The 26,579-nt window shown below is 41.5% G+C and overlaps 1 protein-coding gene across 1 annotated transcript in view; it reads left to right on the top strand.

Moving 5' to 3' along the window:
* Window positions 1-21,258: 21,258 nt before the first annotated feature.
* Window positions 21,259-26,579, top strand: part of Hdac2 (histone deacetylase 2) — a 30,084-nt gene continuing 24,763 nt past the window's right edge. The window contains exon 1 of the mRNA XM_042695845.1: window positions 21,259-21,554. Coding sequence (XP_042551779.1) covers window positions 21,503-21,554 — 52 coding nt within the window. The 5' untranslated portion in view covers window positions 21,259-21,502. The remainder of the gene's footprint in view (window positions 21,555-26,579) is intronic.

Here is a 26,579-nt window from a genome sequence, read left to right as displayed (position 1 = left end):
AAATATAAAGTTCCTGGTGTGGTTGGGAAAGTGAAGCACCAAATGGGCTGCTCCCAGCTCAGGGTCTTCTTCCACTGACACAGTCCAATATAAAGGAACCACAGTCATTGCGCCTATGGTGCAGATTCTTGCCTAGTGATCTGCTGTAAAATGCAATCAAAGCCTTTCCTTTAATGGACTGAAAAGAAATCCAAACCAGCTAGAAAACTGTCTGACCTAAACAGTGGTTCAGTTGAGACTAGGAAAGAAGCTATTGTCTTTAGTATACTTCACCTCTTCCCCAAAACAAGCCTTGATGCTTTCAAAAAGGTTAAAACGACATCCATGCAGCAAAACTTAAAAATGGCCTGCCTTAAAGGAGCTTACCCTTGGGAGCAAAGGTTGGAAAAGCATGGCTGCTCTTTTTCAGTGGAAGATCTGGAGAAGTGGGGGGAATGAAACTTGGTGATACCAGTGTTTATCAAACCCATGAGAGGAGGTTTAGGGCTGTGCATCGTCCTATTCAAAAGATAGTACAAGAGCTATGTGCTGGTGGAGCAAACCTATAAACCTAGCTACTTGGGAGGTTGAGATCTGGATCACAGTTCCAAGCCAGCTCAGCCAGGAAAGTCAGTGAGACCTTTATCTTAATTAACCACCTGAAAAAAGCAGAAGGGGGAGCTGTGGTTCAAAGTGGTAAAGTGCTAGCCTTGAGCAAAACCGCTCAAGGATAGTGCCCAGGCCCTGAGTTCAAGCCCCATTACCTACAAAAAAAAAGATGGTACAAATCTTGGTATGACCACGTGCAGAGATGAGGAGTCCATTTCTCCACTGGAGACACCTAGATATAACGAGGACTTCAACAAATTACAACTGAGTCAGGCTAAAATATATCAAATACCGGGTCCCTGTGCAAGAACAGGGCCCCTATAGAACGCAGTGGTCCTTTCGTATATGTGATAAGACTCAGAAGCAATGAGCTTTAACAAAAAGAGCAATAAACCAAAGGAACCAAACTATATCTTCAGCTAACCCACTTGCCACCTCATCTGGTTCCAGGAAAGTCTTCAGTAGCTAGCCAGAAAAACTAATACTGAAGCCTTTGGGAACAATTCTGCTCCAAGAGTTTGTGGACTGGTACAGCTAGAACAGAATGAGGAAGGGCAAGAATTCTAGGAAATGAGATCACAGGAAGGTACCAGGGAGCTGGAAACTTGGAATACACAGCCTACTGCCTGAGACACGACCCCAGAATATTGACAGTAGTTTCTGCCTTTAGGCCTCTTTACACCTACTAGAGAAGCCCACTGAGCAGGAATCAGCCTATCTATGTTTGTACTTTTAGTCCCTCTCATAGTGTCAGCACAAAGAAAGTGCTGAATGAATGATGAACAAATTATTTACCCTAATTACACTCATGAGACTGCTATGTGAGGTCAGATCGTGAATTTATTAATTTACAACATGTAATACACCTCTCTAATGCATTAATTATATCAGTCAGCTATGCAGGGCACTTCCTACCAGAACGAGGTAGTTAGGTAGCCTAATTAATCAATAGAAATCTGCTTAATGTGCATGGAGTAAAGTCAGAGAGAGCTGGATAGTCTTAAGGGATGTTTTTCCACAATCCTGTCTTCTTTACTGTAGCACTTTTGCAGGTCAGAAAATGTGAACTGTAAAGTGGGTCAAAGCAGGCCATAGAACACTCTGGAAGAGCTAGTTAGTTGCCTATCCAAGACTCATCCTCTCTCCACATCCTGCAATGGCTGACAAGCAGATTGCAGGGGCTACCTTCAGGGTACAAGGACTTTCTAAAAATAAAGAAAATATTCCATAAGAATTCCCCCATCAGTCTCATCATCAGTGAAAACTGGTCAAAGTTTGTCACTTGCCATATTGGTTTAAATCATCATACTTTCCTTCATTTTTGTTGCTAGAACTCAGTAACATACCCATGAAAATAATCAAAGGCAAAGAAAAGGAGAGGCATAAATCCAATGATAGGTCATCCTTTATGGTTGAGAAGGGGTTCATGTTTCCTGAAATGGATACCTTCTTGACTTGACTAAATCTAGATTCTGTTAACAATGAAGCATGCTGGGATACAGGTAAAACAAGTGCATTATCAGGACCCCCTGAATCACTGCTGGAAGTGCAAATGAGCATCTGATAGCAACATTACTTTGGGAAACGTTGGAAGACCACAGAGATGATAGGTAAAGTGTTTATAACACTAGTATCCCCTAAAAATATCAGAGAGACTGATGGAATTAATGAGATATTCTCAACAATACACCAGGGGAAAAAAGGGTATACAAACTAACTGATAAATGGCTTTGACTTCAACTGAAATTGCATAAAGACAGTATGCTAAGAAATATTTTGGCCAGGTACTGGTGGCTCACACCTGTAATTGTAGCTACTCAGCAGGCGGAGATCTGAGGATTGAAGTTCAAAGCCAGTCTGGGTAGGAAAGTCTGTGAGCCTCTTATCTCCAATTAACCATCAGAAAACTGGTGATTAAAACCAGGCCCCAAGTTCAAGCCCCATGGTGACAACCAAAAAAAATTCTGTCATGCTTATCAGGAGTGCCTATTGGCTGTTAAATACATATAGAATAAACTACTTCAATAAATAGATGGTTAGATTTGAAAGTCATACTTCAAATATCAAAGACTTAAAATATTAAAAACATAACAGAAAAATGTTTGAAGGATCATTGATGGTGAAAAATACAAATTATTAATATAATAAAAAATCTGAAAGACTTTATCTCCCCAAGATCCAGGAATGCCATTTTCTTAAGGAGACGAGCAGTGACCATTCCCATATGTTAAACAACTTGATCTCAGTCTATTCTGTCCCTACGCAGTGTTTTCACTCTGGCCTTATCATTATTGTTCTATATTGTTAACTTATGATGCCATCAGGACTTCTTAATTAAGTGCATTGGTTAATCTAAGTAGGATATTTCTTTCATTCTATAGGAAAAGGGCCAATCAACAACAAGCATTTAAATTTCATCTAAAAATATATTTATTTTACACCATAGACATTTGCATTTTATACCCTGTAATTACCACCTACTAATAGTAATTTATTTAATAAATAATATCAAAGAGTAAACATTATTAAAAATTAAGAACATTTTCATAAATCCTACATTTTCAATAGAAACAAATATAATAGCAATTTTAACAAGACCATTAATTAAAGCCGTAGAATGATAATAAGAGATGATTGCATAACTATTGAGTATTATACGGTCAAAAAAAAAACCCAGCTAATTTCTAGAAGTAACGATGGGGAGGAGAATAAAGTGTAGGATAAATTCTCATGTGTTTTGAGTATTTCTTATGACACTACTGAGAATAGTAACATAATTGGTTTGGACAAAACAATGGCTAGAAAGACAATGACACTGATATTTCATGAATATCCCCTACCTCCATGCTTTTCTTTTTTAATTAACACCTAATCTTGTTCTACAGCCAAAAGACATAATTAGCCTGCTAAGGATCTGCAGAGCAGATGGACCTTGATCTCAAAGTTTACTGGGAGATGTTCTAGGAAGAATTATTTTATTGTTGTTTTCTTGGGTTGTATTTTGTTTTTGTTTTTCTTTGTGCCAGTTCTGGGGCTTGAACTCAGATCCTGAGGAGCTGTCCCTGAGCTTCTTTTGCTCAAGGCTGTGCTCTACCACTTGAGTCACAACTCCACTTCCAGTTTTTTGTTTGTTTATGGTGCTTAATTTAAGGTAAGAGTCTCATGAACTTACCTGCCTGGGATGGCATCAAACACAATCCTCAGATCCAAGTCTCCTGAGTAGCTAGGATTACAGGTATGAATCCCTGGTGCCCAGATGAAGTGATTAGCTTCTTAACTCAAAACAATTCCACTAGACAGAATCTTCACCAACTTCTATGAAATAAAATCTATTTACTTGTTGGTTGGTTGGTTAGTTGGTTAGTTGGTTTGGAGTTTGGAGGATTTTTGTCTACTTATTTAATTTGGTTTGCACTGTCTAGACCAATTTGACCTCAAACTTGGCTCATGCCTGTAATCCTCGCTACTCAGGAGGTTTAGATCTGAGGATCACAGTTCACAGTCAGCACAGGCAGGAAAGTCTGTGAGACTCTTATCTCCAGTTAACCACCAGAAAACCAGAAGTGGAGCTGGGGCTCAAACTGTTAAAGCATTAGCGTTGAGCAAAAAGAGCTCAACGACAGCGTGTAGACCCTAAGTTTAAGCTCCACAACCACCACCAACAACAAATGCCTATTTTAGGTGAGAAGGAGACAATGTAAGGTAGTGAGATTTTAAGAAGATAGATCATCTCTAATTTTCAGTAGCCAATGAAGAGTGACACAGGGAATGCAAGCCAAAAAGTAAATATCAGAGAGTCTGAGGCCAGGAGCAAGGAATGTTGAACTCTCAGATTGATGCAAAGGCTCCCTGTGATCAATTCTTCATGACTTTGAGCCTGACTCACACATCTCACAAATGACAACACACAATCAAGTAAATGCCATCGGTTGAAACTGCTAGGCTGGCCTCTCCAGGGAACCTTATCAATTCCTTATCATTTTTTTTGGTGGGGGGGATGGGGAAATTACAATTCGCTAGTGTTTTTTTGTAATTTCCACTTTTCAGAAATTTCAGGCTGCCTCAGATGTAGCAGCCTAGAAACTTTCTCCCTCTAGAAAACCTCACCTTGTCATTCTGCCATTTCTAAATCCAATTTAGAATTGCTTTTCTGGTTTTTACAACTCTACATGGGTTTGCTCCGCCTTCCCTTTCCAAATTCATTTCTCCTTATCTTCATCAATCTGTCAGCTTCAACTCCACCCCCTCACTCCACTTCCTGGCTCTTCCTGCAGTTACTGTGTGAATGTGAAAAGTGAAAATCTCATTTATCACTGTGAGAAGTCTGGCAGGAACCTATCAGCAAGCCTCCCTCCCACCCAGCCTCCAAAGGAGAAGAGAGAGCCATAGCATGACACCTAAAAAATGGATCCCTGAAGAGGAAGTATCCCTAAAATACAATGCAATAATAAACTAATGCTGCTGCGCTTTCTTTTAAAGCAAAGCAGGAACCTGGAATCGGGCTTTCCCTTTTTGAATGGGCTATTATCAAAGCACTCCGCCTTGTAGAAAATCCCATAAATTACTAAAATTTTCTTTGAAAAAATAAAATCCATGATGTTCAAAGACACAGTAGACAAGGTTGCAAAGGCAAAGCCCCATTTTTCACTTGGTACCAGTACTGCCCTGGTACATATTACACCTCCCAAAGAGTTGGCAATTGGAATACCTGTTGTAAGGCACATATCATCAGAACTGGTGCCTGAAGTCAGACTGTGTCCTGCCACAGGCTTGACAGATGGATGAGTTCCTAATGGCCTCAGAAGACATAGAGACAATCGCCACTACCATTTTAGCCCTAGAGAACTTTGCTTTCCGCTTTGGGCAACAAAACCAAGAGGGTGTCCAACTATATAAATTAGGGATCTAGGCTCAAAATGCAACATTTTACCTATTAGCAGGAATGACCCACAGTGTCATTCATCTTCATCCTGTGTCATGTCTTCATCCTGTGGCACACATATTCCATGAATGACAGCAGACAAGGAGACATAATGGAGGACAAAACAATTTGCCTACTGCATCCCTCCTGAATGGATGGTAGCCAAGAGTTTCGACTGAACTATGTTGTCGCTTACTGGAAATGAAACTGTAAGTCCATAGAAAACTACCTGCCCCCATGGCAGCATCCTTACTGATAATCACCAAGGGTGTTTTGTCTTCACCACGCAGTAAAAAATAACTTTCAAAAAGGAAGGTAGCATGCGCTTGAAAATGCAGGAATTATGCCAAGAATTGTATGCATAGATGTGTCCGTTAGTTAAGATTCCATTTTACTCTGTAACATAAAAGACATGAAACTCCTAGTAAAAAGAAATGGCAGCTGCTTCTAGTTTTCTACCACCAAGATATTTCTACTCCTGTGAGGCCTTGAGTTCAAACTCCTAGTACTAAGAAAAAAAGAAAAGGAAAGAAAGGAAAAAGGAAAGGAAAGGATGGATGGAGGCTGAGAGGGAGGGAGGGACGAAAGAAGAAAGGCAGGGATAGAGGAAGGAAGGAAGGAAGGAAGGAAAGAAGGAAGGAAGGAAGAAAGGAAGGAAGGAAGGAAGGAAGAAAGGAAGGAAGGAAAGAAGGAAGGAAGGTAGGTTTTCTACCACTGAGTCACACAGGCTTCTCTCTCCACTTTCAGATTGTGATTAAAAATAGACTAAGGATTAACTGTATTTGCAGAGACACATCAGAAGTTGTTAAACCTTTATTTGGTCTTCTTTCCTTGTGGAATTTTTTTCTTATACTATGATTTTTCCATATTTGCTTTTTGCTCAAAGTTGGCCTGAAATTCAGATTTCTAAAAGTGTCGGGCTGTGCTTATAGAAATGGATTTTATTCCAATTTATTTTTACCTACAAAGTGTCATGTAGGGTAAAATATATGTGTCTCATTTGGGGATGAGGCTGTGACGAACATCCAGTAAAGATTTTACTTCCTAGAGTGTTGTGGTCATAGCTAGGGAAAGAGACAGGGACCTATTGTTGTTGTCATTTAAATCTGTGGATTCTTACTGTTGGTATGACCCCCTTGCGCAGAGTGTAGTGTACCAATTAACATCTGTTTCTTATGAGGATGCATTACCTCCCACCCATGGGTTTTCTAGTGATCAGTTGTCTTCTCCTCCACATTTTCTCCTCTTGCCAATTGCTCTTCGGATTCACATTTGCCTTTTCATTCCACTTTCTCAGTTCTAACATTTCCATTAGCTTTCTTACCAGTCGCATTTTTCTGGTAATTCTCTAGTGACAGTGAGTTTCTATGGCTAGGGTTATTATTTTCCCTTCTAAAGACTGGGAGAATGGATACAAAATATTTGAAAATAACAAGCTTTATAATCAAGAGAGGGGTAATAAGTGAAAGCTGGCATAGAAATCCTGGATACCAGAATGTGGTTTATTTTTAATCAACCACATAAAACATAGGTGGAGATCCAAAATCAAAGCAGTTAGTGTTTTTAAAAAATTTATTTTTAGAGGAGTTTTTCTTTCTACTGAACTAAACACAATTTGGGGGGGGAGTCATGGGGACTGAACTCTGGGCCTGGGAGCTGTCCCTCAGCTCTCTAGCTCAAGGTTAGCACTCTTATCACTTGAGCCACAGCGCCACTTCCGGCTTTTTCTGCTTATGTGGTGCTGAGGAATCAAACCCAGGGCCTCATGCATGCAAGGCAAGCACTCTACCACTGAGCCACCTTCCCAGCCCAAAACACAAATGCTTTTTCTCAGTAAGACATGAGTTACCAAGTAATTTCATCCACAAAGACAATGAACTGATGAAACAATGATATTAATTTATTTTTACAATTGAGTAAGAAGTTCTTAGGAATTCCATCAGTGCTACAAAAGCAAAATTCCAGGAACAGAAACAGTTGGATTTTTTAAAAATAAAATAGAGCTCTCATCTTTTTAAACTAAAACAACATCATAAAGGTAAAATTGACATTTTAGCTAAGTGATATTTCTCTTAAGTGTAGAAGCTTTGTTGGCCATGGGCCCCACCTGCTGTTGACCTTTTCATTGTTTGAAATCCTGGATAAAAGCACTACAGACCTCATCTGCTATATAGTTTAGTGGTGGTGATTTCTTCTTCTTTTTTAATTGGGTTAAAGCTGAGAATTATACTGGTTGCCTCCCCTTAAATATAATGTAAAATGTAAATGCAGACAGACCAAGGCCTGTACCCTGAGGGAGAGAAGAGGAGGTTAGGAATGCACAGTGCTTTCTGCAGTATTACCAGGGAGCCAAGAGCAAGCTGGCAAAGGCAGGCAGGCAGCCCAGAGTTAGAAGAAGCAGGCTGAGAGTGACCTCGGCTGGGAGAAATGAGAAGAGCCTCTGAGTGGTGAACTGAATGGGATTGTTCAGGGGAAAAAAAATACCCTTGCCTTTACTGAAAGAGCAAAGGGCAAGACTCCTTGGGCAGCAATGGGCAGACAAATCAAGTGAGCTGCTAAAAACCAATGTCTATCTCCTCTTCCACTGCCACGGTCTTGAGACCTAGGGATCTTTGTTTTAACCCATCAACACAGGTGATTGGATGAAGCTCTTCCAAAATGGTGCTTTAAAATATCCCTGGACAGAGGTCCTGCGTGTCTGACTATAAACATAATATGCTAGTAAGAAGGAAAATGTGTTTCTACTTGGCTCTGCTTCAACTCTTAATTATTTATTTATTTATTTATTTACTTATTTACTTATTGCTTAAAGACAGTTGTGGATAGTTCATGCCTGGAATCCTAGCTGCTCAGAAGGCTGAGATGTGTGGATAGCAGTGACAGGTAATTGACCCAGACAGAATGAAACTACCAGAAGGGAGAAGAATCACACACTCTGTTCTCAAGACAAAGATGTCTCCAGTCAAGTGGATTATCAGACCCCTGGCTGTATCTGGACCAAGCAGCACCTTGCTTTTATTATCTGTCTTGTAAGAATATTGACAGGATAAACTGCTTGGACATTAAAAATATTATTTTTCATTTTCCCATCATAGTAAGTTACTTAGCACTATTTAAGAGACATGTCTGCATTCTAGTATTTACACTTCTTGTCAGGTGATGTGACTCTATTGGGATGTTCTAAATATGAGCTTCCTTTTACAGGAAAACAAGATGTGTATTGCTACAGTTGTTATCTGTATGTGTTGCTTTTATTCTTCAAAAAGTCCTAATTTCAAATCCCATTACCACCAAAACATTTACATAGAAAAATATAGACAGACAGACAGACAGACAGACAAATAAAAGGCCAAGTTTGCTTACTGCTATTTTCCCTCATGTTTTCTGCCCCAAGGAAATGCTACATTCTGGTAATTCTTTACTGGGGCCTTTTTCCTCAGTTTCTTTGCTATGGAACTCAGAATGTCTCACAAACAGTTCTACCACTGCTAAAATGTATTATCTTGAGATATACATTTTTTTTTTTTTTTTTGGGTCCGGTCATGGGGCCTGAACTCTGGGCCTGTGCGCTGTCCCTCAGCTCTTCAGCTCAAGGCTAGCGCTCTACCACTTGAGCCACAGCGCCACTTCCGGCTTTTTTCTTTTTGCTTATGTGGTGCTGAGGAATCGAACCCAGGGCCTCAGGTATGCAAGGCAAGCGCTCTACCACTGAGCCACCTTCCTAGCCCGAGATATACATTTTTGTGATCAGATAGAGGACTTCAGAGGTAGAGCATTTGGTATCTGATAGAGACAAGTGCATTAAACCTGGGGTGAAAATCAAAAGAAAGATAGGGAAGAGAGAAAAGGAGGAAGGGAAGATAGGGAGGGCGTGAGGGAGGGAAGGAGAAAGAAGGTAGAAAGGAATAAAGGAGGAAGGGAAGGACTTGTGAAATTATTTTAGCCATATACATTTTTTTGGCAATGTCTTAGAGTTGGTCATGAAATGGAAACTTTGCCCAAGAAAGCATACTACTGCCTTCCAAAAATTCACATTCTGCTGTTGTACTGAGGGAAGGTTACAGTCAGTTTTGAAAGAGTCAGCTGTAAATTTATTAAGTGGCAAAAAAAAAACTTTGAAGGCTTTATGGAAAAGGGAGTTCTTTTTTAGATAGCCTGCAAACATGTACTGACTTTAAATAACCAATTACATAATGATATTTGAGATACAAAAAAACCATTAAAAATTGTAGGAAAGCTTTCAGGAATATAGAAGGGCTTTCTTTTTCAAAGCGCTAAAGTGAATTATCAGTAAATTGTCACATGATTTTTAAAAATGGTTTAACAAACTGGAAACATTGTACCTGGGATAAATGTGAGTATTAGAGATTCTGGGATGGGTTCTCTTTGGGGCCTGAGGCTTTTTGCCAGATCTCCCTCAGCTACCACACATCCCAGGGAATGGGATAAATGAACCATGTGTTACATAGGGAAAGGACAAGGGAGGGGGGATTAGTGTTTCCGCTGGGAGATGGAGGTACAGGACTTCACACGTTTCTTATGGCTGCCATAGATACAAAATCCATGCTGACATTCCCTTTCATTCTCATATTCTTTTTTTTTTTGGGGGGGGGGGGGTGGGTCCGGTCGTGAGGCCTAAACTCTGGGCCTGGGTGCTGTCCCTCAGCTCTTCAGCTCAAGGCTAGCACTCTACCATTTGAGCCACAGCGCCACTTCCGGCTTCTTTCTTTTTGCTTATGTGGTGCTGAGGAATCGAACCCAGGGCCTCAGGCATGCAAGGCAAGCGCTCTACCACTGAGCCACCTTTCCAGCCCCCATTCTCATATTCTATCCTTAAGCACAGCAAACTAAATAATGATGTCAGTGGCCAGCCTTGTGTGTTGACTACTTGGCTAGGAAAGGTTGAATGTATGGCATTACTACAAAGGTGATGGCATGGAGAGGTAAGAAATGCCAGTCTACTGCCTAGCACCAAAGTGTTTGTGCTGCATTGAAAGAAGCCACAGAGACCCTTCCAGAGGTAACTGGGGAAACAGCAGGAGACAGAATTTAAGGCAAGAGTGTGAAGGAAGTAAAAGTCAATTAAGTATCACTCAGGATAGTGCTAGCTAGACGTTGTTACTCTAAGACTTAAGTGGCTTTGTTCCCACCCAAGTTAACAGTCCTTGAAAATGTTCTGCCTGGAAAAATCCAAACCTTTTTCTCTTTCTGGTGACACTTGGGTCTTTCTTGCACTTGCTAGGCCGATGTTCTACCACTTTAGCCACACTTGCAGTCCTGCCTAATTTTTAGCTGATAATTGTGGAGACAGAGTCTAGTGGACTGTTCTGCCTGGGCTGCCTTGGACCATCATTCACCGGATCTCAAGCCTCCTGTGGGTCTATAATTAAAGGTATGAGTGACCGGTATCCAGCCCTAAACATCTTTTTTATATATTTTTAATTTTTTTTATAAAAAATTATTGTCAAGTTGTGTACAGAGGGGTGACAGTTACATAAGTAAGGCAGTAATTACATTTCTTGTCTAACTTGTTATATCATTTTTCTCCCTCTTTCCCTACCCCCAGTCCTAAACATCTTTAACTTCTAGTTCTATCATCCTCTAAACTTACAGAAGCCTCTCCATATAGACAGAAGGGAGTAAGGAAAACACAGATGCCTTTTAAAAAGTCCAATCTGGAAGGTAACATAAATCTCATCTTCATTTTGCTGATGAGAACTAGTCACAAAGCTGCGTCTAGATGCAGGAAGGGCTGGATGATGCAGGCTTTGGGTGGACAGCTGTTCCATAGTGATATCTCCACCCTACGAAATGGTGACTTAATTTGAGGGGCAGTTGACCATACAAATTTGTGAAGGCATAATGGACAGGACAAAGAAGGAAGCCAGAAATCAAAAAAGCAGAAGCTATGGAAGCTGAACAAAGTAGTTTACGAAAGAGAATTGTCTTTTCCTAGTAGCCTTGCATGACAAACAAAGACTCATGATTGAGTTCATTATTACTGAAGTTTTGAGGTAAAACAGACCAAGAACTGAGGCATGCTTAGGTTAAATAGCCCTACCCAGTATTCAAATGAGAGACATTCATAGATTGACATATGGTTCATAAAAGGAAAATAGCCAAGTCCACCATAATACTTTACCTGAAACTTAATGCCATTTTGACAGGCTGCATGTTCTAGTGTTCTGTCTTGACTTGCAATCGTCATTTTATATCTTTTTCAACCAATTCTTTTGACAAGTTTCTATATAGCTAATAAAGGATGATCTGATGCTCATGCTTCCTATTCATCTTCCATGTTCCCTTCTTCCTTCCCACCTTTGCCATTAGTGAGAGATACATTTCTGCCTCACATAGAGCCATGCTTCTAACAAAAGACTGAATCTGTCTCCTGGAAGGGGAGTAATTTAACTTCTTTTTGTAATGGGACAAATACAGAAAACAATAGTGCTTGTGTAACTCTGTGGGATAAAGGGAAAAGGCCACTCTGGTTCAACATGACTGGCCAGATCCATTGTTGGCTTCTGCATGAGAACAAATGGCAGCTAAGGCCTAAAGGGTTCAATATCTCTACACACATTACCCATTCTTAGCATAAAGAAGAGTGTTACAGGCTCCAAACCAAAGTCTGTGTGACTTTCTTATGGTCAGAGTTACTAGGTAAGGATAGACTTGGGGCCCAGTTGACCAAGTAAGCTCATTAAAAAGACATGCACCCTACTCATCTTTTTCTCTCCTACTAAATGAGCAAAGGAAGTTTATTGTCTAAGTCAATACCAGCCGTAGGATGGGGCTTTCAGTGGTAATATGAAAAGTGAACTTGGTCTCTATCAAAATTGGTGAGCTGCTGAACCAAAGTATCTTGTTCTAATCAAAGCTGCTTTGGTTATAAGTAACAGAAATCCAAAGGAACTTATTTAAGCAAAACTGGTAAGTATTGGTCCTTATAACTGGGGAATGTAGAGGTTTTACAAACTTTCAGGTTGGCTAGATTCAGAGTCTCAAATGTTATCTACCTACCTACCTACCTACCTACTTACCATCTGCCATTTCTGTAATCAATTCTGCATTTCTCTCCATTGCTATTTGTGTAGACAGGCTTCTCCTTAAGGTCGAGGAAGAGAGCCAAGAGCAAATAGAATAAGTCTCTCCAATTTGCTCTATCAGCAATGTCTGAAGGGAATACTCTGGTGCAATTTGGATCACAAGCACATGCCTGCAATGTAGGATGGACACTATATGATTTACAACACTACCAGGACCCTGGCCTCACACAGGGGCAGAACAGGGTGCTAGGAATCAGAAGGAGAGAGAAGCAAAAGGTGCTAAGCAGACAAAAACTTTATGCTTTTATGCTGTGTCCTTTAAGCTTTAAACTTCATGATTTGTCCTTTATGCTTCAGTTTTTATATTCTGATGAATCCAACATAGGTAACTATCTATCAAAAGCTTTTAAAAGTAAATATTGGACAAATGAATAAGGATACATGATATTTAATTTAAAGGAAGCACTCTTTATAAATGTCCATTTTTCTTTTACTTTAGCAGAGGTTAAATAATCCATGTTATTAACTATTATAACCTAAATTGGATCTAATATTGATCATTCATTTTCCTTTATTTTATCAAGAAGTGGTTCATTTTCTGATTAAAAATTTTATAATGGAAGTTACAGTTTTCAGGTAAAGAAACATGATCCTTCTCAGTCTAGTAACTATCGATGATGATGATGATGATGATGATAATAATAATAATAATAATAAATAAGCTGGATGGTTTTAGTTGCTGAGCATTTTGACGCCCCCACCCCTTCTGTTTGGGCAGTTTGCCTAAGGCATGTTATGACAACTACCAAAGTTCCATCTCCCATCAAAAAGGCCAGGAACTTTCTCTGGGTGATTCCTCACAGTTGGACAAATGACCTGGCAAGTGTTTGTTGGATGCGCCCACCAGGGCTTTTATCCTGAAATGCATTATGCAGAGAAGGAAGTTGTTCAGAATCTGCCTTGACAATAACAGGGTCAAGTGCTTACAGATTCTGGGGTGATGATTCTAACAATAAAATTTCCCAGTGTGCACATGGTAACCAGACTCCTCATATGAAAATACTCAGTTGTGGTTCAGTCTCACATCTGTCACTTCCTGTCAATTTCCTAAGCCTGTTCCTCTGGCTTCATATTCAATTCTGTGAGCTAGGTATAGTCTTTTAAAGAAATTTCTGAAATGCTATTCATAACCAGAATTGGCCTCCAGGAATCTGATAGTAATATACTCTTGCCTAAGAAGTCTTAAGGAAAGGTATTGTGATACATTTTTGGGGGTGGGGGTCCGGTCGTGGGGCCTGAACTCTGGGCCTGGGTGCTGTCCCTCAGCTCTTCAGCTCAAGGCTAGCGTTCTACCACTTGAGCCACAGCGCCACTTCCGGCTTTTTTCTTTTTGCTTATGTGATGCTGAGGAATCGAACCCAGGCATGCAAGGCAAGCGCTCTACCACTGAGCCACCTTCCCAGCCCTTGTGATACATTTTATAAAGTAACTACAGTATATATTTGTGGTATGTTACAAAGCCTAGATTAATCTGTGGACATTTATTAGCAATCATCTCAAATCCAAAGACAAATGTTATACAGTCACTGTTTGGGGTTGAATTTTGCCCCCTCACAAAATTCATAGGTTGAATTCCTAACATTCCTGTATATTAAAACATGATCACATTTGGTGATAGGTCTTTTTAGCAATGAAGCTAAAATGGAGTTGTGAAGGTGAGCTCTAATGCAATATGACTGGGGTCCATTCAAGTAGAGGATACAGACAACTGAGAGGGATAATCATATGAGGACAGAGGACAGAGTGAGAATGGTAATCACCTGCAAGCTAAAAGAAACCAACCACCAAACACTTTAATCTTGGACTTCTAACTTGCAGAATTGTGAGAAGAAAAATTCCTGTTAAGTCCCTCAATTACGTGGGTATTTCAATTTTGCAGCCCCCTGCTTGCCTTATAATTTTATAAAGGGAGAGATCTGAATGTGAATAAATGAGTAAAACTTTAGGCATCAGGCTACAAAATAATTCAGAAGTCAGTCGAGGATAACTATTAAGAGCCGAGAGAGAGAGAGAGAGAGAGAGAGAGAGAGAGAGAAAGAGAGAGAGAGAGAGGTTAGGAAATGCTATGTAAATTTAGATACTTTTATGTCAGATTTTTAAGCAACTAGTTGAACTGGTTGTTCAAGTTTAAGAAGGAATGAATATGTGTTTGGCTAATTAAGCTACTATGATAAATGGAAAGATGGCTGTTGCTATAAAGCAACCCACGTGTGGGTAAGCCGCAACACCCTGTTTGGATTTTATTTTAACATTTTTGTTTAAAAAAAAAACATGCTAACAAATCTGAATACATATTAGGCCAAAAGAGATCATATAAAACTAAGTTCAGACAAGATAGCTTTATGATGACCAGGTCATCACACTGAACAGATGTGAGGAAAGAAGAAAGATCAGTACTGCCACCACTAAGTCAATAGTGAAGAGTTTAATGCCCTAGAAAATGTGGAAATTTTACTTCAGAAAAAGAGTTAGCAGCACTAAAGAACATTCTCAGTGATCGTGAGACCCAGGTAGAAGTTACAATACTTAGGAAGGGGCACAGTACTAAAACATTAGGAAAATAAAGAAAAGTTCAATTAGAAAAGAAAGGCAGGGGGCAAGGCTGGGTATCTGAGGCTCATGCCTACAATCCTAGTTATTCAAGAGGCTGAGCTCTGAGGATCAAGGTTTGAGTTAGCTGGGGCAGAAAAATCTGAGACTCTTTTCGCTAATTAGTGACCAAACAACTGGAAGTGAAGGTGTGGCTTGAGCAAAATGGCTAAGCAAGGCGTACTCAAGACTCTGAGTTCAAATTCCAGTACTTGGAGAGAGAGAGAGAATCTGCTCACATAATTTACCATCTATTGTTGCTGAATGGTAATGTCCATGAACAGAAGAGTTGGACAAAAGCATATCAATTTCTTCCTGTTAACTACTAACCCAATAGAGTTTTCCAACTAAACTTTTCCAATTCTTATGTTCCTAGGAATAGTCTCATTTTTCCATGTATGGTCAGAAAGAAAATGATAGGTTTTATTGTGAGTTAGACATAAAAAAATCTTTGAGGGGGGTAACATTTTAAGAAAAATTTCTCTTTGCTAAGAATGACTTTGTATTACATTGTAATGAACTGGAAAGCATTGGAGATGTTATTTATTTTTTTTTTGGTCCGCTCGTGGGGCCTGAACTCTGGGCCTGGGCACTGTCCCTCAGCTCTTCAGCTCAAGGCTAGCACTCTACCATGAGCCACAGAGCCACTTCCGGCTTTTTTTTCTTATGTGGTGCTGAGGAATCGAACCCAGGGCCTCGAGCATGCAAGGCAAGTGCTCTACCACTGAGCCACCTTCCCAGCCCTGGAGATGTTATTTTTCTTGCAAGCTAGTAAGTGAATGTTTTACAGATTCATGAATGCTGGTCAGGTCACAAGATTTCTGGGTCAGAGACTATTTATTGTTCACAGCACAGCACAGCAAGCAGCAAAAGTATCCCACACATTTATGCTAGTTTTCTCTTGCCTCTAAAACCCATGGGAAATAAGTAATAAACACAAATGATGCTTGCTTGCTTAGTGGATTGCATTGCAAGAGAGAAACCCAAGATTGAGGGACAAAACTTCTCGAGCAAGCAGCAAACAAGCCAGTCCTCTTTCCCCTGACAGCGAGAAGTTACATGATAGGCATGGTATGGTCCCCTTGACCTACTTAGTTGTCTCTGTGCCTAGCAACAGACACTGCTCATTCTCAGGAAAGAGATAAGACGTGCAATCTGGCACACTTAGCAAAAATATGTAGGAACAGTCAAAAACAATGCAGGTCTGCCTCTTGTAACAATCTAACTTTACTCTCTCACCAGAACTCAAATTTTCACATGAATATGTAGTCTCAATGACCATTTTTGACACAGGCTTTGTTGCTCACAGCCTGTGTTACTCTATATTTAGTGAAGGCCATCAACATCCGAGTAGCAGGATGAGGTCAATCTATAATATTGACATGGATCATCACCTCTAAACTTCTATCATCCCATAAACAGGTAGGATTTTAGAAAACCACTGGCTTTCTCCATAAGCCTTCCATTTGACCTTTCTTCTTGATCTGAGGCATTAATCCAGGTACAACTGGATGCATTAGGGATGGATAGGGGGAATTCTATGGTCTATTTAAGGAACTGATCAGTGAGCCTCAGTTCTCTGCCCTCTCACACCCTCTCTCTACTTTCACATTCCTTGTCTCTGAAACTTATGCCCTGGATCTTTCTTACCTTAGCTACCTTTCCTGCTACCACAGGGTAGCAAGCATGGTGGCCTGTCCAGTCACACTGTTGTCTCTTATGCTTTCTTGTTAGCAATAGAGGACTGTACTGCTTAAAGTTTTTGTAGGAAGATTACAAAAACCATGAGTCGTAAAATTAACTTCCTCAATGCTGGGTACTGATGGCTCAGGCCTGTAATTCTAACTGCTCTACTCAGGAGACTGAGATCTGAGGCTTGCAGTTCAAAGCCAGCCTGGAGAGAAAAAGTCTGTGAGACTATTATCTCTAACCACCAGAAAGTGCACCATGCCTCAAAGTGGTAGAGTGCTAGCCTTGAGCCAAAAGTGCTCTGAGTTCAAGCCCTATGACCAAAAAGAATAAAAAATGAAAATAAAAAATAAACTTCCTCATACACAGTTTCAAACCCCTCCACTGATTTCTTAATAAGGGTCAATAAAGAGGAAGAACATTTGTTTTCCCAGTTAACCATATAACCTGGTCATCATGTTTATTACTAGTCTGGGTGGCTTTGCCTCACATTCTGTTAGTTGGTTGACAAAGCCCTCATCTTTCTTTCTCTAGATAGCCTTGCTCTGTTGTGATCTTATCTCCATAACGCCAAACTTGCAAGAAATACAGTGTCTCTGGTGCTAGCATACAGAGAAACAGCGATCAAATTCGCAAGTTTAAAATGTTGAGATAGGAAAGAAGAGCTAAGGTACACATATAAAGTGATTAGCCACTATCAAGAAACTTATTAGAACATTTAGGCAAGGAGGTGAATTAGGTCAAAGTCATACTGTGTTTTTAAGGTCAAGGACAAACACGTGAATTATACAACAGGAATGACTTAAAATGTTTAGCTCAACTGAATCATATAGTAGATGAGCTGTACTTAAAAATAAAATTTTAACAAACAAGGACAATTTGAATTTTTGCACAAATGAACAGTTTTAAATATCCTTTACTTTGGTGTTACTGTTCAGATTTGGGAGTTACAGTTTGTAGAACTGTGTAAAAATAGGCACCATACTTACTCAGAGATTAGAATTTAGCTTGAGGTTGTCTCTGTTCTCAACACCCTAATGTGTCACTTTATTTCTCTACCGTCTATACAACTTTATGGAAAACAAATTGACTATATGTACAGTTTAGCAATAAGAAGTCTAAATTTTCTAAGAGTGGAAACTTTTTTTTGGTACTAGTGTTTGAATTGAAGGCCTAGTACTTGTTAGGAAAATATTCTTCCACTTGAGCTCTACCTCTCACTAATATTTCCTGTTTTTTGTTGCTTGGTTGCTTGAACCAGGATCCATACATGATCTACCTATCATAACTGATAGAGAATGTGTTCTCTAAGATTTATTTTCCTTTCTTGATTCTTTGAGACCAGGTCTCTCCATGTAGCCCAAGCTGACTACAGTATCTTTATCTATTGGCCTCAGCTTGTGGAGTGCTGGGCATGTGTCAGCATATCCAGCTAATAATTCCTTTGAAGAAACTGAAAAGTATGGTGGGTGCTGGTGACTCATGCCTATAATCCTAACTATTCAGAAAGCTGAGATCTGAGGATCTTGGTTCAAGGCCAGTCTGTGTAGAAAAGTCCCTAAGACTCTCATCTCCAATTAATCACCAAAAAGCCAGAAGTAGAACCAGGGTTCAAGTGGCAGAGTGCTAGCCTTGAGGAAAAAGCAGCTTAGGGACAGGGACAGTGCCCAAGCCCTGAATTCAAACCCTAAGACACACACACACACACAGAGACACACACACAGAGACACACACACACACAGAGGTAAACTATTTGTTGTACTTTTCAATGGGGCTTAATTTTTAGCATATGCTTAGGTGGTTGCTTTATAACTAGTCCCATATCCCCATATCTATATAGTGTGTTTATATTTAACATATCATTTGTGTGTGTTTGTGTTGTGTGTGTGTTTGTGTGTGTGTGTGTGTGTGTGTATTGCTCCTGGGGCTTAAACTCACAGAGTGAACACTGTCTCTGAGCTTTTCTGCCCAAGAATATCCCTCTAATACTAAGCTACAGCTCCACTTCCAGTTGTTTTGAGGTTAGTTGGAGAGAAGGGTCTCATGAGTTTCCTATGCTAGCTTTGAACTGTGATCCTGGATCTCCACTTCTTGAGAAGCTAGGATTACAGGTGTGAACTACCATCACCCAGCCAACATATCATTTTATTGAAATAATCTCAGAGCAGTAAGCATTTTAAAACTGAAAATGAAAGTTACCATGGACAGAAGAGCAACTAAATGCTCTCAGCTTGTTTCCTTCTATTGTATATTGCCTAAAACTCCATATTTTAAAAGGCTTGAAAGAGAAGAGCTTGACTATGATAAATGATGTAAAGCTTGTCAGTCCCAGTGACTGATTCCTTATTCACCTCTGATAGCTTCAAGTTCATTATACATGGTTAAAGACATAATTCTCATGGCTAGCTCCTTATGACTATATAAAACTCCTTCAATGCTGGTTTTTAAGAGTAACATGTTCTATTCACTTAAAAATCATTAAATAATATCTACGTTCTACAACCAATTGAAAGCTATATCCAGGCTCTTCTTACAAATTTAAAGCTTGATCTTAACTGATGCAATAGCTATTGTTACAATTATTAAAACTAATCATAATAGTACCTTATATTCCTATAGTTGTTTAAAACTATTAATTTTCTTAATGAGCTCATACATATTCATATGAGGAATCAATCTCCAAATTTTACTGACAGATAAACAACTTAGACACCAAGTTTAAGTGACTTGTTGAAAGGTATGACATATATGTTCCCTCTTCTTATGAAATTCTATCCCAGTGGGCCATTCAGACAAGCCAGTAACTGTTACATGGTAAGTGTTGAGCTAGAGGGGCACAAAGTATTACTGCCACATGGAGAACACAAAAAATCCACTAGAGAGAGGAGTAAGGGAAGGAAGATTTCCTGAAAGATGTCTCATTTCAGACTTTATTGTGTTGGGTCTTAGGAAAAACATTAGTCTTAGGATCTTCCAGATTGCCTTTGGAATTGATAAAGAAAACTTAGAAAGTCAATACTATGTAATTAACTTGTACCTCTAAGCTAGTGTTTCTCTTACTGTGATATCTGTACCTTCTAAATTCAGCCACCTGGAGTCTTGTTAAAAATACACTTGGGGCAGGGAGGGGATATAACAAGGGATACCTCCAGACTTATTGTGAATCTCTTGGGGTGAAATCTAGGAAATTGCGCTTTATGCATGAGTGCTCCTAAGATTTTGGGAGTCAAGTAGAAAAATAAAGACCATTTTTGTTAATGGCTCTAAATGGTTTGTGCTTCTATATGGCCTCACTGGGCGAGTAGGGGATAGGAGGTGCACAGAGTGCTCACATGAGGGGAATTGTCTGTCTGTCTGTCTGTCTACAGGTAAGAGTGCAGCAGTGCAGACTGTCAGCCTCCACCCCTCACCTGCAAGGTTGCTAGCCGCCTTTAGGGTAGATGCTCGATAAATGTTGAAATCCTGGATATAGGGATTCTGGAATTCTAACTTGCAAGTTTTTTTTAGCTTTCGACTCCAATTTTTCAGCAATTTGATGGAACAGGTCTAGGATCCGGAGTCTGGAGAGACTGAGGTCAACACCCATGTAGGCCCCACCCCTTTGGACATTAGCCCTTGACAGACAAGAAGAGAAAAAACAAATTCTCTCATCTGTCCCCACAGAAAAAGAAGGGGTGGAAACAGCACTGACTTTCCACAACTGCGGGGACGTACAATAAGCGCTTATTATACACAGGTTACGGGTTAAAGGCATGATAGATCCAGATGCTGGAATCTCTCTTACAAATGAATGGATCCTACCATCGCGAATTCAGACCCAGATGGTGTGCTCTTCCCTTAACAACTGCACTGGGCCAGGAACTCAATTAAAAGAAAAAAAGAACAAAAAACACACGAAAATCAGCCCCCCCCCCCCCGCGGACTGTGGCCAACGGCAATAACCGGGAGGTGGGGGTCCCCACGGGGATCCCGGAGCGGTCTCTCCCCGCCCCGCCCAGGGCACGTGGCGGACTCCGGTGGGAGCTTCGCGACAGTGGGGGAGGGGAGCAGCATGAGGGTCTAGACCGCCAAGACGCCGGTGGAGGCGCCTACTGCGCAAGCGCGGGATAGGCGCAACCACTGTGCGAAGATACGAAGGGGGGAGAGGTTCAGCCGGTTCCAAGCTTGCTTTCTCTTACGAGCGGAGGAAATGCTTGCTTTTCTACCCCATTTAAAGACTTGTTTATGAAATCATCCTCCGCGAGTTACTCATCGTTATCAGGACTCTCTCCCCAAGCCAGGAGCGGCCTCTTTCTCGTCCACCCCCGTGGGGGCCAGAGTGGGCGCGTCCCGCCTGCCCCCGGTCTCCGGAGGTGGCTGGGCGGCCCCCTCCCCCTCCCCAGTGTCGCGCGTTGGCGCCGCTGCCGCCCCCCGCTCCGCGCTCCCAGCGCCTCAGCCGGGCGGTTCCGAGTCCAGCCGGGCCCCTCCCGCCCTCCGGCCGCGCTGCACTCCCCTGCAGGACTGGTCCCCCAGCCGGCCCTTCGGTCCTGTCCTCTCTCCGCCGAGCCGCGGCGGCAGCCCTAGCAGCGGGAGGAGGAGCCGGAGCCGGGAGGCGGCGGCCGGCGAGCCCATGGCGTACAGTCAGGGAGGCGGCAAGAAGAAAGTCTGCTACTATTACGATGGTGAGCGCCCGGGGCCGGGGCCGGGGCCGGGGCCGCGCAGGGTGCGGAGGGGCCGGCGCGGGCGCCCGGCCGCATCCTCGTCCGTTCCGGGCGGACGCGGTGGGTGGAGGCCCGCGGGCCCGCTCCGCCGGGGCCCCCACGCTCGCCCCCCAGCCTCGGCGTGCGGCCCGCCGCCCCGGGGCCCCGCGGCCTGCCCCGGGCTGGCCCGTCCTGCACGGCGCGCCTCTCTCGCCTGCATCCCGAGGACAGAAAGGGAGGGGGGGGGGTGTTGAGGCAGGTTTGGGGGGGCGCCCCATCGGGCACCCGACCCTTCCCTGCAGAATCAGAATTGCCAGCCCGGCCCCGGCGACACAAAGCCCCGCGGCCGCTGGAGCTCCGCCCCTCCGGGCCTCCCCCTCCCCCGGCCCCGCCGGCTCCCCTCCTCCCGCACGTCGGGTCTCGGCCCCTCTTCCCCCGGGTCCAGCCTCCGTCCATCCCCCGGTACCCCTCTCGGATCCGGGTCGGTGTTGGGGAGTCGTCGCGAGGGCGGGGGATCCAAGTCGGGCGAGGCCCGGCCCTCGCGCGGGTCCTGAGCGTGGGCTCCATCCCTCCCCTTTGTTCCCCGGGTTCTCCGAGCGCCACTTTCCCCGGGATTCCCGTGGGAAGGCTCTCACGTCCCCAGTAGCACAGGGAGGATGTTGGGGTTGGAAGTGGGTAGCAGTGGTGGAGGGAAGGGAGAGGAGGGGAAAGATGGAGCCAGCTCGTGCAAGGCTGCCGAGCAGATTCGATGGGTCCTGGCTTGCTTCCGTGGGAGGTGGTTGCCACCCTTCTTTGTTGCTCTTTATTGGGAAATCGATCCATCATCGGTGGGGGTTTAGGAGAGCCTTGGCATCTTTATTAGTCAGGGCAGGATGTTCTGAAGTGGTGGGGATCTTGGTGTGGGCAAACTTTGGAAGGTGTAGTACACAACACTGTCCTCACTGCCCAGTGAAATGATAAAAGGTGATTTAATTCCAGTGGTTCCCTACTTTGGAGTACGAATCGGAATCTCCAAAGCCTGTTTCCCGTGCCAGTCTGAGTTATACTAGATGGAATAGTAGTAACCTGTTTCACAGACTTCAGACTAGTAGATTACCCTTGAGAGGTGGAATAAGAGAATTTAACGACAAAAATCTACCAGTCAACTGAAAATCCTGTCTGATTCGCACACCGCAGTACTACAAAATTTCCTACATAATGGTGTCTAGGAAATACCATCCCTTAAAGAAATAGATAAGACCCGAGAGGATTAGATCAGAGTAGCCTTGACCTTAACTACCATCTCTTCATTAGGCAAAGATTAATCTTCTAATGCTTGTTTTAAACAAAATAGCCATCTGTATCACTTGCTAGAAAATCTAAAATCTTACAGAAAGTTAGGTCAGAATGAAAATAGTGCAATGATTTTTGAGAGGACCACATGTGTGTTGTATACAATGATTTGAAATTATACCATCACAGAGGAAGTAAAGTTATGAGCACTTGAATTTTAACATAAATTACATTGTATATTTTATGTTAGTGGCATATCATTACCACTAACAAGTGAAATTGAGTTGAAAGGAAATAACGTAGTTTGTATAAAATTATTTTGTTTCTAAAATAATTCATTCCTCTTACAGTTTGGTGTTGAAGGAAAGAGTATTTCGGGAACACTGATGCTTGAGCTTTTGTGGCTATCAATTGCTGTTGGCAGTGTTGGGTTCTGGTGGGGTAGTAAGCTGCTAATAACTTCTTGTCACGAGGTTTGTACTGTAGAACCAGGTTCACTTGAGAAGCAGTATTCTGAGCAGTTATTTGTTCTTGGCCCCTGTGTGATGAGACTTTGTTGATGTAGAGGACAGACAGTGATCCCAGAGATAGAATGATGCAAGTTTAACAGAGTGAAAGTCTTTGTGACTAAAGTACTTGCATGGTTTAAAGCAACCACTTTCGTTTTTTTTTTTGGGGGGGGGGTGGTCTGGTCGTGGGCCTGAACTCTGGGCCTGGGCGCTGTCTCTCAGATCTTCAGCTCAAGGCTAGCGCTCTACCACTTGAGCCACAGCGCCACTTCCGGCTTTTTTTTTCTGCTTATGTGGTGCTGAGGAATCGAACCCAGGGCCTCATGCATGCAAAGCAAGCGCTCTACCACTGAGCCACCTTCCCAGCCCACAACCACTTTCTGTACCTGATGGTTGATAAGCAGATGTGTAAATCTAGTAGGTTATTTACGACTTTGTTTATTTAATGGTGCTGGTACTGGGGCTTGAACTCAGGATCTTTAGCTCTCCCTTGGCTTTTTTATTGCTTAAGTCACACCTTTAAAGTGAACTTACACTGAATATTCTTTGGGGTTATTCTTTGGATGAGGCTAACAAAATTGCAAAGATTCTTGAAATTGGATAGTTAGAATTATGTTAACGTGTAATAACATGTTAGACTTTGGACAAATTAATTACCAAAATTTTTATCTTCATTACCAAAAGTCCTGCTTTGCCAGGAGTAGTGGTACATGCTTGTAATTCCAGCACCTGGTAAGTTGAGGCATGAATATCTCCAGTTGTAGCCAGCCTAGGCTATATAGCTACTTTTAACTTGGGCTGCATAGCCAAAACTTGTCCTCAAACAAAGCAAGAACAATCTACTTTGGCAGCTCTTATGAATAACAACAATTTTTCCCTTTTTTAATTGTGAAAAAAGGGTGTAAATAAAATAGTTTCTGTAACAACTGTGTGGCATTCAGGTATACTTGAAGATTCATTTGGGAGTATCAGTAGTATTGGTCCTGAATAATTTACTAGCCTAAATTAGTTGGTTTTAACTTGGTAAGAGCTAGAAGAAACAAAAAGGAAACGAATAAAGTAACAAGTTCCTAACCCTAGATGATATTTAGACAGAATGAGGTCAATCAACACATTTGACTTAGGCAAGTCAAAGAGAATGTTGTATACTTCTATTTGTAACCTTTAAATTACTGTAATGGTGGTCCCAACTGAAACTTCAGGTGTTGATGCACAAGGTATCCCTTCTTACTTGTCTGACTGTGGCTATTTATTTATGCCTCCAAAGTTTCCAAAAACAGACTTCAATCTTGTTCATTCTTTGATATACAGGACTACCACTAATTGTAGAATTATATATTGCTAACTAGGTAGTCAGTAAGATCCTTTCTGACCCTAAAAAGATATGATTTTTCTCTAGTTAAATGTCATTAGCAAACCAAGCCAGTGTAGTACTCATATTTTTATACTTTAGAAATGTCAGCTACAGTTGGTTTTGAATTGAGGTTGGGGGCCAATTGCATTTAGTAAAATTGAATATGTACATAACTTATATAATTAAGTACAAATTGTTCTGTGCTCTTCCCCTGCCTCCTCTGATTGGGATGTGTAATCAAAATGTTTCAGAAAACAAGTAGTTGAGAGAATAACACTCAACTCTACAGAGGTAGAGGTAGAAAACAAAAGATAGGTAAATTAGTATACGGGAAAGTATGATTTTGCTAACAGATAGTAGAGATTGTATTCAGCAATCAACTCTTGTCAGGTTTTTCTTATATTTAAGACAGTATCAGTGGGGTTGGCTTTTTAATTTTTTTTGCTAGATATCTCATATTACAGTTGTATGTGTTCTTAGCAGTCATGTACTTTTTTGTTTGTTTGTTTTTTGTTGTTTTGTTTTGTTTTTTGGTCTTGGGGCTAGAACTCTGGGCCTGGGCGCTGTCCCTGAGCTCTTCAGCTCAAGGCCAGCACTCTACCACAAGCCACATTACCACATCCAGTTTTCTTGTGGTTAATTGGCCATGAATCTCAGGGACTTTTCTGCCCAGGCTGGCTTTTAAGCATGATCCTCATATCTCAGCCTTCTGAGTATCTAAGTTTACAGGTATGAGCCACCAGTGCCTGGCTATTCATGTAAATTTTTGCTTTCCATAAAATGGGTAGTTAATTCTTTGAGGCAAACCATTGCTGAATGAGTTAGTAGTCGTTTGTGAATATTAATGATATCACTTACACATAGTTATTTAAACATATATTTCCTGTGCTTGAGTCTTCCTTTAGAATTCCTTTTCACTTTAAATTTTACTTTGTGACCTTGAGCCTTGCTTTATTTTTTTTTTCCTATCACTTTGGTGATCTAATTTTTCTCTTTCTATTAGAACAAAAGTTTCATAAGGGCAAGAAGTATATACAACACAGGGTACCAAAATCAAAACTGACAAGAGATAAACCAAAGGGGGGGAAACAAAAGAAAAAGAAATAACTTCACACAGTACATTAAAAATAACAATAACAGATGCTGGGGGGATGTGGACAGAAGGGAACCTTTACTGCTTTGTTGGCGGGAGTGTAAACTTGGCCAACCACTTTGGAAAGCAGTATGGAGGTTCCTCAAAAGACTTCACATAGAGCTCCCCTATGACCTAGCAATCCCACTTTGGGGCATTTACCCAAATGTTCACAAACAAGAACACACTAAAGCTACCAGCACAACTGTGTTTATGGCAGCATTATTCACCATAGCTAAGATATGGAACCAACCCAGATGCCCCTCAGTAGATGAATGAATCAAGAAAATGTGGTATATATACACAATAGAATTCTGTGCCTCCATCAGAAAGAATGACATTGCCCCATTTGTTAGGAAATGGAAAGACTTGGAAAAAATTATATTAAGTGAAGTAAGCCAGGCCCAAAGAAGCATAGGTCTCACGGTTTCCCTTATTTGCAATAACTAGTATATGTCTGAGACAAGCAGAAACGGTCAGATAAGTTGATGTTAGGGAAATGAACCCTAAGATATGTATTCAAATGTTTTTTCTTTCATGCGATTGTTTCTAACATATTTATAAGATGATTTCTTTGTTGCTTTGTATGTCCCTCCCCCACGGTATAAGGGGAAGGAAAAAAACAACTCATTTAAATAGAGATACAGGTGAACCCATTGCCACAAGTCATTATGTCAAAGATCTACAAGTCATTATGTCAAAAAACGAACTTTACAACTTTGTCGGGTGGGAGGTGGGTG

The sequence above is a fragment of the Dipodomys spectabilis genome, unplaced genomic scaffold (genome assembly GCF_019054845.1).
Source record: "Dipodomys spectabilis isolate Male_0828 unplaced genomic scaffold, ASM1905484v1 ptg000001l, whole genome shotgun sequence".
Lineage (NCBI taxonomy): Eukaryota > Metazoa > Chordata > Mammalia > Rodentia > Heteromyidae > Dipodomys > Dipodomys spectabilis.
Note: the sequence above shows the minus strand (reverse complement) of the source record. Positions and strands in the feature narration are given on the sequence as shown.